This window comes from Oryzias latipes, chromosome 12 (assembly GCF_053564925.1).
Source record: "Oryzias latipes strain Hd-rR chromosome 12, Olatipes_Hd-rR_3.1".
Classification (NCBI taxonomy): domain Eukaryota; kingdom Metazoa; phylum Chordata; class Actinopteri; order Beloniformes; family Adrianichthyidae; genus Oryzias; species Oryzias latipes.
This window is the reverse complement of record NC_136248.1, coordinates 19,981,797-19,994,862: the sequence shown is the minus strand read 5'-3', so window position 1 is coordinate 19,994,862 and position 13,066 is coordinate 19,981,797. Positions and strand designations below refer to the sequence as shown.

General features: G+C 44.1%; 1 protein-coding gene across 4 annotated transcripts in view; it reads left to right on the top strand.

Annotated features, from left to right (window-relative positions):
* ric1 (RIC1 homolog, RAB6A GEF complex partner 1) overlaps positions 1–12,838 on the top strand; it is a 35,086-nt gene extending 22,248 nt beyond the window's left edge. The window contains exons 5-27 of one of the 4 annotated variants that reach the window (XM_023960513.2): positions 1,665–1,810; positions 1,920–2,056; positions 3,071–3,162; positions 3,721–3,809; positions 4,008–4,152; positions 4,256–4,304; positions 4,487–4,654; positions 4,755–4,967; positions 5,733–5,771; positions 5,854–5,964; positions 6,076–6,165; positions 6,263–6,423; positions 7,886–8,024; positions 8,113–8,229; positions 8,304–8,711; positions 8,797–9,108; positions 9,253–9,411; positions 9,509–9,645; positions 9,731–10,005; positions 10,131–10,343; positions 10,441–10,618; positions 10,701–10,889; positions 10,985–12,838. In XM_023960513.2, the coding sequence (XP_023816281.1) occupies positions 1,665–1,810; positions 1,920–2,056; positions 3,071–3,162; positions 3,721–3,809; positions 4,008–4,152; positions 4,256–4,304; positions 4,487–4,654; positions 4,755–4,967; positions 5,733–5,771; positions 5,854–5,964; positions 6,076–6,165; positions 6,263–6,423; positions 7,886–8,024; positions 8,113–8,229; positions 8,304–8,711; positions 8,797–9,108; positions 9,253–9,411; positions 9,509–9,645; positions 9,731–10,005; positions 10,131–10,343; positions 10,441–10,618; positions 10,701–10,889; positions 10,985–11,300 (3,883 nt within the window). In that variant the 3' untranslated portion in view covers positions 11,301–12,838. The remainder of the gene's footprint in view (positions 1–1,664; positions 1,811–1,919; positions 2,057–3,070; positions 3,163–3,720; positions 3,810–4,007; positions 4,153–4,255; positions 4,305–4,486; positions 4,655–4,754; positions 4,968–5,732; positions 5,772–5,853; positions 5,965–6,075; positions 6,166–6,262; positions 6,424–7,885; positions 8,025–8,112; positions 8,230–8,303; positions 8,712–8,796; positions 9,109–9,252; positions 9,412–9,508; positions 9,646–9,730; positions 10,006–10,130; positions 10,344–10,440; positions 10,619–10,700; positions 10,890–10,984) is intronic. The other 3 variants (XM_078956287.1, XM_023960514.2, XM_023960515.2) reach the window with 3 other exon arrangements.
* The last annotated feature ends 228 nt before the right edge of the window (positions 12,839–13,066 follow it).

The window sequence follows — 13,066 nt, the reverse complement described above, 5'->3', positions numbered from 1 at the left end:
GGACGCTCTCGATGGTTGAGCGGTAGAAGGTTACCAGCAGCTCCTGGCTCACATTGTTCTTCCTGAGCCTTCTCAGGAAGTGCAGGCGCTGCTGGGCCTTCCTGATGACGGCCATGGTGTTGTTAGAGCATGTGAGGTCAGCTGAGATGGTGGTGCCCAGGAGGGTGAAGCTGTGGACCCTCTCCACACAGTTCTTGTTGATGTAGAGTGGGGGTGGATCTGCTCTGTTCTTCCTGAAGTCCAGGATGCTCTCCTTGGTCTTGGTGGTGTTCAGGATGAGGTTATTAGCCTGACACCACCTGGACAGTTTCAGGACTTTGTCTCTGTAGGTCGTCTCGTCCCCCCAGAGATCAGCCCCACCACAGTAGGGTCGTCTGCAAACTTCACTGTGGTGATGCTGGTGTGGGCTGGTCTGCAGTCTGCTGTGTAGAGCGTGTATAGCAGAGGACTCAGCTCACATCCCTGTGGGGAGCCTGTGCTCAGCATCCGGGTGGAGGAGAAGTAGGGTCCTATTTTGACTGTCTGTGGTCTGTTTGTGAGGAAGTCTTTGATCCAGGAACAGGTGAGTGGGTGGAGTCCTAGGTCAGACAGTTTGCTGACCAGAATGTCAGGAATGGTCGTATTAAAGGCAGGGCTATAGTCCACAAAGAGCACCCTGGTGTCTCTGTGTTCCAGGTGGCTCAGCGCAGTGTGGAGGGTGAAGGATAGGGCATCCTCCGTTGATTTGTTTGCTTTGTAAGCGAACTGGTGGGGGTCGAAGGTTGGAGGAAGGCAGTCTTCGATGTGTCCTAGGAACAGCCGTTCCAGATACTTGGTGATGACAGGAGTCAGTGCAACGGGACGGTAGTTCATGAGGCCGGCTGTGATGACTTTTTAGGTATTGGGATGGAAGCCTGTGCTAGCGACAGGTTAAAGATTTTTGTGAAGACCTGGGAGAGCTGGTCGCCGCAGGCCCGCAGAACCTAAACAGGAACTCCATCAGGTCCAGCCGCTTTCCTCAGTCTTGCAAATGTGTTTTTAAACTGTCACAAATCATTGTAAAAAAAAAAAAAAGTAACTTTATTGTATTATCCTTTTTGTTGCCCACTTTCTCTCCTTTTCTTTTTGTTGGCTGAGTGACAACTATTAGGCTCCACCAGCCGTCTTTTTTGTCTTGAATTTTTGTAAAGTCTGTCTTCTGTGTTCTCCTCAGCTTGACAGAGATTACAGGGTAGTCATCGGAATGGGAGCGCTCGCTTGGCATTTCACAGGCTCGCCTTTGATTTGGTACAGGAGATGAGTGGGTGTCTCCTGCTGTGAAGCGGCAGTGAAGGAGTCTGCCTCCTCCACAGTGCGCTGCGCTTACACTCTCTGCTTCTTGTTTCGCTTTTAATTTGTCAGTGGCGGTGGCGTCGGGCCTCTCGCAGTTCGTCAAAAAATGGCAAAGTTGTTCAGACACAAACACAGGCATGATTGTTCTCTTGTGTGTTACAAGACAGTGAAACGAGGCACTGGCAGCTACATCACAACTGCTCGGTAAATCGGCTCAAGCACAGCTGGATGATGAATGGTCCACTGTTTTCCATCTCTTTTTACCTAGCACCCATTGCCCTGTTTGTTCTGTGTTTTTTTGTTTGGAAAAGGTTTGTAAATGCTTAAAGCTGTGTTGTCTTTTCTTTAAACAGTCTGCAGTCCCTCCAAGAGAACCTTCTGGTTTGTACTGCAGATGGGTACCTCCATGTTTTGCACTGGGATGGACAGGGCAGCAACGGCCGCAAGGCCATTTGCCTGTCTACAATCCCCCTTTCCTTAGATCTGCAGTCTGCAAGAGGTTAGAAAACCCAACAGCAAATGAAATTTAAACGCTCCAAACTTGTTTTCAGCATTTAACTTGGAAGAAATCACTTTGTAATGTTCATTCGTCATGCATCTGCTTGCAGCCGGTCCATCTCTGGATCTGGAGGGAGTTTATATTCGCTGCATGGAGTACTGCGTGACCCTGGACGGCTTCGCTGTGGTTCTCAGTGACGGGCGGCTGGGCTTCATCACACCTCTGAGCAACACCATCATCGCTGATGTAAGGTTACTTATAGGAAATATCTCCGCTTTCTGCACGAAAGCATAAATGTGAGGGGAAAAAAATCGCATTTTTGTTGCTCCAACATAATGTTCATGCTCCAGTTAAGAGTGTGAAAACACTTCCACTTAAATGAGCTTCTGTTCCACCTCTTGAACACACACTGTAGGATACTTGAAAACAAACAACTATGATTACAATCAAAAGTTGTATATAGTCTGACTTTTTCCAGCTGAGTAAACATTTTAATAACCGGTTTGTCGAATCTTTTCAAGAAGAAACTGACTTTTAGTCATTAATGTCACAAAATATTCTTTAAACCTTTTCCATTTGTAGGGTTTTTCTTATAGTTTGGCAGGATAAAAAAAGTGACTGTTAGTGCTAGAAAGGGTCTTAAAGATGCATTCCACTAAAAATCATGTTTTTGGTGTTTTTAACATGTTCTTCTGGCATTTTTCCCACAATGGAGGGGAAATTAAGCTTAAAATTGTGTTTCTGAGGTATTTTTTTATTCAAATCGTTGAGCACAAAAAACAATCATTTAAAAAAAGCTTGTAGCAGTGATCTTAGTGCTACGATCGGCAAGCCACCAGCTCCCTAACAGATAGCTCCATTATTGCTGGGTTGGGGTTGTGACGGGCTGTAAGCTAGCGAGAGAGCATGTAAACAGATGGATGATTGGAAGTTGGGGCGGGCTTACTTCACGACCCAACAGTTCCCCCTACATCTCAGAGGTGTATTTCGAATGTACTCCTGCCACCCTGCAGAAGCTATGTCCTAGAAAACAACTCAGTTTTTTTTTATTTTGGCAGAAAACTGCATAATCAGGGAGATGGATCAAAAGATGATCGGAGTGGGACTTTAAAACCGCACTGTGGTTGCCATTTCTACCATGCTTTTAAAATATTAGCATTTGTAAGCTGGCCTGTTCTTAACACATGTACCACATTGCTAACCCAAATGCTAACACTGTTCAGTTGTTTCAATCTAAAACGTGTGCGTTTGTGTGTCCAGCAGCTGCAGGGCGTCTGGGCAGCAGACGTGAGTGACGGCACCTGCGTGGCTGTCAACAACAAGTACAGACTGATGGCTTTTGGCTGCGCCAGGTCTGTGCAACTCTCTCACATTGGGGCTCCACATTGACTGTACAGGATCGGGTGTGTTTGCTTGCATTAGTGTGATACAGCAAAACCGAAACCTGTGAGGCCTGTGTCCACTGTGAGAATGTGTCCTTTTCTGTTTGTTGAGCATATATTGTGTGTGCTTGTTAGGATTTCTGTGAATTATCGACGGTTTTGTTGGCAGGAAGTTCACTTTACCCCCATTCAAAATGTTTTGGAACTTTTTTGACTCTTTTTTTTTTTTTTTTTCTTACCCCAAAAATTTTAATAAAAGGGTTTTTCTGCCCAAATGCCTTTAGAATAGAACGTGCTTAAAATAAAAATACAAGGAACTTTTTTACTTATTTTGATTCATTGTAAACAAGTACACTCTGACTAACTTATTTGCAAAAACAAATCAGAAAGGCTTTAAAAATAAACTTTAAGTATATTTGTTGTCAGTTTTGTTGTCAAAGAGAAAAATCAAGAATGTTCATGAAATAACTAACCTGCCTTCATCTTGATGTAAAATCGGTTGCTAAATATATTTTTGGTGATTTTCAGTGGCTCTGTGTTGGTCTACATGATTGACACCACAACGGGATCCATGCAGCTGTCCCACAAACTGGAGCTCACACCCAAACATTACCCAGGTATCAATCACATTCTACCCCCCACTCTCTGCTTACGTATTTGTCATCTTGGACTGCGCATTGCCCCCCGTGTCAGACGTTTTGCCCTGATGTTTTCTCCAAATGTCCTCATGATATTCTTTAAAAAAAAATCCAAAAAAAGTCCTTCACGACAGGAATGCATGAATCTAAAACAAACCTTTATGCCTTCCCGTTTAGATATCTATAACAAGACGGGTGCTGTTAAGGTAATCTGCTGGTCACCTGACTGCAGCGTTGCCATGGTAACATGGGAATGTGGTGGCCTGTCGTTGTGGAGTGTGTTTGGAGCGCACCTCATCTGCACTCTGGGAGAGGACTTTGCGTAAGTAGGCACAAAAACGAATCCGGTCCAGAATGGGTGAAGCACTTGTTGTTAGCAGATGATTTCAATCTTTGAGGTCCTTTTTTTTATGTCTTTTTATCAGGCATCGTTCTGATGGTACCAAAAAGGAGCCACTTAGGATAAGCTCTATGGTATGTCAGTGTATCATGAAAACTTTCACACACAAAAAAATATAAGTAATAAAGATTGGTTATTTATTATGTGCCTTTATTTTATTTACAGTAATGCTTCATGTGCATTGAAGCTTTTTCTTGAACACGTGACGATTTTGTAGTTTATGAAAAGACAAAAATGTTCCATCTTTTTTATTTAGAGCTGGGGAGCAGAGGGCTACCATTTGTGGGTTCTTCCTAGCAATCAGGCGAGGAGAAGAAAAGAAGAACACAGCATGGAGGAGGATTCACCTCCTCATCCTTTCCTGCGGGCTGGAATACTGCAGTTCCACTTCATTAAGAGTGCACTCACAGTCAACCCATGCACGGTGAGGGTTACAGGAGGAGCTCGCTGCTACACAAACACACAAAAACACACAAACTTATTCAATATTCATGTTCTTTTCGCTCGCGCTTTTGGACACACAGAGCAACCAGGAGCATGTGTTACTCCACGGCGAAGACCGCCTCTACCTGACCTGTGGTGACCCCACACAGATCCACAGCACCTCCGACGCACACCCCCGGGCTCATCTGCACCCGCACGACGGCAGCCCGCTGCACCAGCCCGCCCACCCCGACTCCTCTCTATCTCAGGGACTCAGCACTTTATTAGGACACAAGCATTGGCACGTGGTCCAGGTGGGGAGGACCCCCTCAGAGGCTACTTTACTGTATGAATGTTCAGGGATTTTATCTGCAAACAGCCGAGATGCATTAAGCTTTATGCATCATTGAAGGCAGGGGTGCTCATTATGTCGGTCGATCGCAAAAGATTTATGGGTAGATCGTGGGGCATTAAAGATAAATGACCAAAAAATATATATTTATATATATATATATATATATTTATTTCTTTTTTCTAGAGAAAAAATCTGTCAGCAAATCCTCATCCTCACAGTGAAGAAGGTTACTTAGTTAACAAACAGAGCGTCCAATTAAACATCCTCTGATACAAACGTCAATGTGCGTGTTTAAATACACTAAGTGTGCATTTTTTCCTGCGGCCCCGCTTCATGCCCCCTTGTTTTCATTAAAAAAAACACCATCTGTTTTAATTATGTATTAGTACAAAAATAAAATGAATGCACACAACAAAGCTATTTCTTCACAAAGATTTGTGTTCTCTTAAAGTGTAGTATTTGAATTAATAGTACATAAACTTAGTATATATATATATATATATATATATATATATATATATATATATATATATATATGTATATATATATATATATATATATATATAATATAATATAATATATATATATATAAAAGTGTGGGCACCCCTGATTTAAGGCAATAGAGAATAATTTTAAATAAGTTGCATTGCTTAAAGTTGTGACTTTGATGTCATTGTGTTGTAAAGTTACACTTGCTTCACTCTTTTTCTTTATTTTTTTCTAGATTCACAGCACATACTTGGAGAGTAACTGGCCTATTCGGGTGAGTGCACAAAACTTTGTGTGGAAAACCATTACCGTAAACAAAACACCTGAAATCCTGTTTGCCTGATGTGTGTGGACAGTTTGCAGCCATAGACACAGCAGGCCAGTGCATGGCTGTGGCAGGAAGGCGAGGATTTGCACATTACTCTTTATTCACCAGGAAATGGAAGCTGTTTGGGAACATCACTCAGGTATGGCCATTCTGGGATAGGAAATATTGGATTTGCTTCATATGTCTGCACAGCCGTTTGGCAGAGCTTTGTCAAACTAAGTGAATAAAAGGAGCTTGTTTTTTTCTGAAGGAACAGAACATGACGGTGACCGGAGGTCTGGCTTGGTGGAATGATTTTGTGGTGGTGGCCTGCTATAACTTCACAGACCAGCAAGAGCAGGTGAGACAGACACTCTTCAGTCAGAACTGCTAATAAAACAAAAAATCCTTTCTTATTTAAGTTGAGATTTATTTTTGGGTTTTTTCTCCATCCATAGTTGAGACTCTATCAACGCTCGTCCAACCTGGACAACGCCTTTGCCTCGGTCACAAAGCTGCACGCAGACACTCTGTTGCTCAACGTCTTCAGAGACATGATCATCCTCTTCAGGGCCGACTGCTCGATTTGCCTCTACAGCATAGAGAAGAGGAATGAGGGGTGAGGGCTTTCATTCACATGGTTCCAGGCTTCTTCGAAGCTGTTGTGGTCTGTCCTTTTTACCATTTATAGCCTCACCTAGAGTGTGTCATAATATGTCTGGTTGATTCTCTTGGATGTAGTGTAAACCTTTTTTGTCCAAACCTGCTTTAATTGACCTTCATCTCCCCCATCTGGTAGAAGGAATAATTACAGAAATGGGAAAAGCTTGTGCCAAACCACAGGGGATTATCTTTAGGTCACTGAATTTTATTTTCTTTTTTATTAAATTCATCTAGATATTTTCTGTAGGCTGTCTTAGCTAATCTCCAGTAAAGCAGTTGAAAGGTAACTTTGTAAAACTACTTTAAAGAATCAGTTTGCAGATCTAAAGTCAGATCTAAAATCTTCCTTGTATAAATATTTGAATCATCTTTCCTCCTTTTATGTTTGTTAATTTTTCTTTAGTCTTAAATAAAATTGAGAGGTGCCTTATTAAAGACCCACTCCAAAGAAAATTGGGTTTTTGGTGTTTTTACGACGTTCTTGTGGCCTTTCTCTGATAATGGAGGACAATATTTGTTTTAGAAAATTAGGCTCAAAATTACATTTCTTAATATTTCTTTGTTAAAACCGTTGTGATTGAGTAGCAGATAAAAAAAAAGAGTTTGAAACAGATGCACTGCACAGGCAGCTAGCTCTCTGCTCCATTCTAAAGCACAAGTTTTATTGATTTTTGCCTAGAAACAGCATCATTATAATTAAAAGACCACTGGGAACGCTTTTACAATAGATCAACAAATAGTCAAAGAGGGACTTTTACCTGCTCAAACTGACATTTGTTCCAATCTGACTCTATCAGTGGTGTTTTAGGAGAACTAAACAGACCATCAAACTTTGGCATTTGTTGTTCAAACACCCGAAAAAATGATTTATTATTATTATTTATTTTTTAAAATCTGTTACTTTAAAATTCTGTTATCCCATAAGGCTATAAAGTGCAGGACAATAATGGGCTTTGAATTTTAACGCAGTTTAGAAGCTATTTTTTTAAACGGCATATATGACATCACCCAAAATTAAAATGAACATTTTACGAAGACTATTTATGAATCCACTGTGTTCTGATGAAGAAAACTTGAATAGTTTATTAAAAATAAAATTTCATACTTTTTTCCCCCCAGGAAAACATTGTTCAAACCCAATGCATTGTGGTCTATGTTGGCTAATCTAGTGAACATCATTGCACACTAGCTTTTTGCAGGGACTTCTGGGAACTTTCCACAGCACTGAATTTTAGAATTGTATATTTGGACAGGTCTATAAAATGGCGAACGCCAGACATAATGCACTAAGTAGTACACAGCTAACATGTTTGTTAATGAGTTATCTGTACTAAATCCCATGATGAGGCTTCTTTTTTAAACAGAAAAACGCCTTGTTTATTTACCTTGTTTATTTAATCATGTACTTTCTTTTCCAGTATTAACCAGTCAGCCAGTGTGGAGTTGCTCCAGGAGGTGTCGATGTCTCGGTACATTCCTCACCCAGCGTTGGTGGTCTCTGTCACTCTCACGTCTGTGCGCACAGAGACAGGGATCACGTTGAAAGCCCCACAGCAGGTAGCACAGAAACCAAAAGCTCAGCTTTAACCATAAGCATGTCGGTGGAGTGTCACATTTCTGCATTTGCTTCGTGTGTCTGTGGAAGGCCTGCACGGCAGAGAGCATCATGTTGAATCTGGCTGGCCAGTTGATCATGCTGCAGAGGGACCGCTCGGGACCGCAGGTACGAGAGAAAGAGACCCCGGCGATCAACAAGAAGCTGGTAAGCCCGAACTGTCCTCCTCTTTCAGGTCTCTGCAATTTGACCTTTTCTTCTAACAGTTTTTCCATCTTTAGCTACCGTTCTCTCCTCCTGTGGTGCTGGCTCAGTGTGTGGAAAACGTGTGGACCACCTGTCGCTCCAACAAGAAGAAGCGCCACCTGCTGGAGGCTCTGTGGTTGTCTTGCGGAGAAGCGGGGATGAAAGTGTGGCTGCCGCTGTTCCCCCGAGACCATCGCAAGCCGCACTCGTTCCTCTCCAGAAGGATTATGCTGCCCTTCCACATCAACATCTATCCTTTAGCCGTGCTGTTTGAGGACGCTCTGGTGCTGGGGGCAACTAACGAGACTGTGCTGTATGACGGGCTGCAGGGATCCTCTGAGCCACTAGAGGCGCTGTTCCCTTACTGCACAGTGGAGAGGACTTCCCAAATCTACCTCCATCACATCCTGAGGCAGCTGCTGGTTCGCAACCTTGGTGAACAGGTGGGAAAACCTTAAATCTGTGATGTTACTGCTCTGTGACAATTTATAAAACGTATATTTTTTGTTTATTTGTTTACTCCTCCAGGCTTTGATGCTGGCTCAGTCCTGTGCGTCTCTGCCCTACTTCCCTCACGTCATGGAGCTGATGGTTCACGTTGTCCTGGAAGAAGAAGCAACGTCACGGGAGCCGATACCCGATCCCCTGCTCCCCACTGTGGCTAAGTTCATCACAGAGTTCCCCCTCTTCCTGCAAACTATCGTTCACTGTGCCAGGAAGACTGAGTACGCGCTGTGGAACTACCTGTTCGCCGCGGTGGGAAACCCCAAAGATCTGTTCGAGGAGTGCCTCATGGCTCAAGACCTGGACACAGCTGCTTCCTATCTGATCATCCTGCAGGTAGAGGCTGCGTTTGAGGAAAAACTTTAAATATTTGAAAGTTAAATACTTTAAAGTTTGGATGAAATACTAGGACAATGGGAGATTTATCTTCAAACAACTGAACTAAGGATATCTTCCTCTTCTTCTTCTCTTCCACTGCAGAACATGGAGGTTCCAGCAGTGAGCAGACAGCACGCCACTCTTCTCTTCAACACCGCACTCGAGAAAGGAAAATGGGATCTCTGTCGGCACATGATCCGATTCCTCAAAGCCATCGGCTCAGGAGAGATGGATACTCCTCCTCCAACACCCTCTACTCAGGTGAAGAAGTCCAGGAGAATCTTATCGGGGATCAGTGGTTGGAACAAAAATAGAAATATAAGAGTCTTGAATATCGTGCATGTGTGTCTTTTTATAGGAACCCAGCTCTACCGGAGCCTTTGAGTTCTTCAGAAATCGCAGCATCAGCTTGTCTCAGTCAGCAGATTCCATCTCAACTGGGAAGTTCAACCTGCAGAAGACTTTCAGCATGCCCACTGGGTCTTCTGCCAAAGGGTAAAAGCCGGCTTTCATCTAAAAGATTTGGGATCATTATCCTTTTGGCTGTGGCCTCATCTTCATTGTGCATCCCTCCTGCCAGTGCGGACTGCGCTGAAAACATGTACATCGACATGATGCTGTGGCGTCACGCCCGCCACCTCCTGGAGCAGGTCCGCCTCCGGGACCTGGGATGCTTCTCAGCTCAGCTGGGCTTCGAGCTCATCGGCTGGTTATGCCGCGAGCGAAACCGCGTGGCTCGAGTGGAGGATTTCGTTGCGGCTTTGAAAAAACTTCACGAAGATTTCCTGTGGCCGTTCCCCGTTATTCCTGTGGGAAGCCTCAGTTCCCCGCTGAAGAACGGACGCTGCCGACCAGGTCAGAGGCCATGTTTCCTTTAAATTTCTTCCATATTGAAATGGAGAAAAAAAGCTACACCAGTTATTTTTTTAAAGGTATTTTGAGCATTTTTCATCTAATCTTCCATGTCTTTATTGTTAAAGTGCTGAGCACACAGCTGCTGAAGTCTCAGTCTGCAGACAGCCTCCTGAACAGTGACATGGACACAGCGCCCCCTCTGGCAGTTCCTATAAACCATACCTGGACTGACAGCCTGGGGCAGAGGTCCAAAGACACGGACACAGCTTCGTCTGCCCACTCCAACCCAAACCCTCCACAGACGTACGATGCCTTCCTGTCGCTGGTCACCAACAAAGGTAATGATGCCAGAGCTGCTAAACTACAATCAAAGCTTTGTTTTTATTCATCAATGTCTTTTTTTCTTCTTGTTTTTTTTTTTTGGTCTGCCCATAGTGGAGGAGTACAGCATCGGCTCAGCCACAGACCTGACAGAGACCAGCTCCATGGTGGACGGCGACTGGATGATGGTCGACGAGAACTCCTCCACGTTGAGTTTGAGCCAGGCGGAGCTGGAGCACATCTCCATGGAGCTGGCCAACAAGGGGCCGCACAAGTCTCAGGTGCAGCTCAGGTGAGGATGTCTGCTCTTAACTTTCTGGGGTTATGTTATTTTAAAAAGCAGAGCGACCTCATTTAACGCCGTCGTTCCTCAGGTACCTCCTCCATGTGTTCATGGAGGCGGGCTGTTTGGAGTGGTGTGTCGTAATTGGTTTGATTCTGCGAGACACAAACGTCATCAAACAGGTGATCAGTTTTCTGGACAACCCAGAGGTACCTGCAGAAACTGTGCAAAGCATCCGGAAAGGCTTGCTGGCCGTGGACGCGTGGGCCTCCTCTGACAGGTCAGAGTGCTTTACTTGCTGTTTTGGGATGATTTATAATCTCAGATTATGTCAGTAACTCTGCATTGCGTGCTGTCAATCCCTCACCTCTGCAGTCTGGGATACAAACCGTTTCTGAACCTGATCCAGCCGCAGCTGCAGCACCTGATGGAGTCGACGTCTGAGCAGGTGCAGCCTGAAGCTTTCCAACCTGCCACCCAGAGCTCCAAACTCAGCGGTCCCGAGGGGCTGGGAGGAGCCGCCGCACCTCGGGCCGAGGACAGCAGAGGAGGAGCAGCCCCTCTAGGGCTGGCCCTGCCCACCCTGGAACCGGCAGGAGGTTATAACCGTGCCCCTTCAGAGGGCTGTCCGTCTGAGCAGTCGGAGGTGCAGGGAGATGAGGAGGGAACCTACGACTGCACCTTGTCCTGAACGCTAGGGCTGCAACGATGTGACAGGACTGTGTGAATGTGTTTGTGTGGCTCCTTCCTTGCAGCTCCTTCCTTCACCTCAGTATTATCTTCATTCTGGCCCTTTGTTGTCAAGTTAAAGCCCTGTGGATTCCCAGCATCCCTCCCGTCTGTCCCACTGATCGGGTGGTGGGCTCGTTTAGTGGGTTTTTAGTTCTCCATTAGGTATTTGAAAGCTGCTGAGCAGCAAATAAAAACACCGGGATCTATTTTTTTTCTTTTATGTCCTAAACTTTATAGTTTCATCAAATAATACAAAGAGGTGATCTCAAAGAGCATTGCCGTAGAACAAAGCTTCATTAGAAGAGTGTCTGAGCCTGAAACCAACAAGCACAAGAGGTGTTTTTGTACTTCAGTACCTCATGGTTTTACAATATTTTTATACCTTTTCAATATTGTAAGGCTGTTTTTTTTTTCCTATCAACTCTCGGTTTTCTCTGTAAAAACTGTTCATTCTTTTGCAACACTATAAAGGACACAGGAGTTTATGTGAGGAAAAACAGTTCAGACCTTTTTATTTTTTGTCACTTAGCATATTCTGAACGTTCATTAACGCCATTTGGAGGAGTTTTTGGACCTATTCCACACTCAACATTTGAAGTTCTAATTGATCTGTTGTCTTCTGACAGCTGCTTCTCATTCAGTGCACAGGCCGAGCGTCTGCGTGGCTTTCTTGTATTCATGTGTCGGATCACCTGCCGTTGATTTTCCTTGTATTATTCCTTATTTATTGGCACAATAGCTGAGTGACAAACTTAGAAATTATGAATTCAGATTTGAGTTTTTGTGACTGACAACGACCCTTCCCCAGCTTTTGTCCATTGAAAAGGGGTTGGTTTTGTTTCTCAAGCGCTGACGGGTGTGTCTGATGCATCAGTATTATATCGTGAAATGCATGTGAAATGTTACTCGAGCTTTATGTTTTTATGTCGACTCATCTCTTACTGCTGACCAAAACACTTTTTCTTTTTTTCTGGCTGAGTGTCTTTTAGGCTAAAACGGTTCCTGAATGTCTTTTAGTGTCTCGGGAGCATCACTAATTCTGGAGCCGCCTCCACCACCACCACCCCCCTCCGAACAAGCCTGCAGCCACACTACGCCGCTCCACGGCGAGCTTTACTTGACTTGAAAACGGTAACTTGACGAACCAAAGACGTAAACGTCCAGAGGCCTTCTGTTGAAACTCGACTGAACGGTTAAGTCGGAGAGAACAAACCCTCGCCCTCCTTCTGAACTTATGCTCACGGCATACAAGACAGTTTCCTACGGAAATGAATAATGCGGATCTATCTCTGCGGGGGGGAGGAGTCAGGAGTGCATCATGGCGCTCCCTCCCTGATGTGTACAATGTTAAAGTATTGCCTGTTTACTCGGCAGGCATCGTCAATGCAGTGTAAAGCTACTCTCTTGTACATTTGCCTTTTCTACTCATATTTGGTTTTCTACTTCATTTTTTTCCCCGTGTACATAAAATCCAATAAATTATTTTTAAAATGTAAAGTCTGCCTCTCTGCCTGCATTTATGCGACATTATAATGCATGCAAAGATCAGCCTACTGTTATGAACAAATAAATGACTTTTTTTTTCAGAAGTGAGAAACCTTTGCTTAAAGTATTTGCAAAAAAAATTATTTTTGATGCTTAAACCTTTATTCAACAAGCACAACAATTTGACAGCAAAAGCTTTCACAGATTTTCGGACAGAGGTCTGAAGACTTTAATGCACTC